The following is a 1,373-nucleotide window of genomic DNA, read 5'->3' on the forward strand; positions in this document are numbered from 1 at the left end:
CACATTCTCCATTTCAGGGGAGGCTCCTGCCTTCCTTAGCAGGCTCCTGTCTGTTCACACCAAGACAAGTGTCCTTGAATTTCAGAGGGAGTGTGTCTGACCAAAATGTGAAGACAATAACACTCTATATGGAGCTTAGAATTATACCCTAAAGCAGCACGGGATTTGAAAAATAAAACAGCTAAAACCTTAAGGCCGCACTCCCATATTCACTCCCCAGAGTGGCTGCCTGGCCCCAGCTCCCCCAGCAGAGCAGGATTCCCCTTACATGGCGCTGTCCTCGCTGCAGTTGGAGTCCCCAACATCCACGGAGGCGTGGGCTCCAAAGGTCCTGTCTGTCAAATCCAGCTGGGTGTGGTTCTCCATCCTGATCAGGATCCTCCTGGCCCAGAACAGGATGCAGGGGGTGCCGTTGATGCTGACGTTCAGGGGACTGTGGGGGAGCCCAGGGTGGCTCCAGGGCGCTCCTTGCTGTGGGAATCCACAAAATCAGAGGGGTTTGGGAAAGCTGCAAAAGGCAGGCCTCAGAGACAGCAGAACTATGATTGGAACTAAGCAGCAGCCATGAGATTGGTCAGCAGAGAAATTATGTTAAAAGTAGAAAAGCAAGGACAAATAGAGCAATGGTCTGTGTATTAATGCTTGTCTGAATAGCTCTCAAAGCTACAGAAAGTTTATCTAGCAAGATATTAGGAAGGTTGAAGCTTAATAATGGAGCTCTGTGTGTTGTGTTTGAAGGCTCACAAGCAGGTATTGCATTTGAAATAAGCAAGCATTGTTTAACCACAGGTACCTGTGCTTACAGTGGTTGGACAGAACTACTGTCAATATAGAATAGATACTGTACAGATATAAATACTGTCAGTGTGCTTTTGCTTTGTGTGATTGGGCAAAAAACTCATCAAGTGAGTTGTGCCATTGAGTTCTGTGTCTGCTGCCTGGGATGTGAGCTGCTGGCAGCTTCCCATTGCCATCACCATGGAATGAGAGTGATGCTGGAAAATCAAACAGCTCAAGGCACCTTCCCTGCAGCCCTGTCCTGTTTGTGGTCTGTAAATGACCCCCTCCTTGCCACCGTGCCCCCCTGCTCGAGTTGTAGCTGACAGCCTGAGGGGTCACACAAGAGATTTCTGTCAGATGTGCGTGAAGAACGCGTGTTTTGTGATTGGCTTTTGGCAAATATTAAAGTGAATATTGTTTATGTTATGTCAGAAAGTTGTGCTGTATTAATTTTCTTAACTAGTGTGTTAAATATAGTTTTAGGTTATAATAAACTGTTAAAATAGAACCTTTGCTATGTAGGATACTTTTTTAAAGAAAGGACTGGCAATGAGATAGCAGCCACAGGACAGCTGAATCTATCAGAGAAAGAG

At 46.2% G+C, this 1,373-nt stretch overlaps 1 protein-coding gene across 1 annotated transcript in view; it reads right to left on the reverse strand.

Annotated features, from left to right (window-relative positions):
- ATP6AP1L (ATPase H+ transporting accessory protein 1 like) overlaps positions 1–1,373 on the reverse strand; it is a 21,951-nt gene that overhangs the window by 7,390 nt on the left and 13,188 nt on the right. The window contains exon 4 of the mRNA XM_031061918.1: positions 269–471. Coding sequence (XP_030917778.1) covers positions 269–471 — 203 coding nt within the window. The remainder of the gene's footprint in view (positions 1–268; positions 472–1,373) is intronic.

The sequence above is a fragment of the Geospiza fortis genome, unplaced genomic scaffold, assembly GCF_000277835.1.
Source record: "Geospiza fortis unplaced genomic scaffold, GeoFor_1.0 scaffold43, whole genome shotgun sequence".
Lineage (NCBI taxonomy): Eukaryota > Metazoa > Chordata > Aves > Passeriformes > Thraupidae > Geospiza > Geospiza fortis.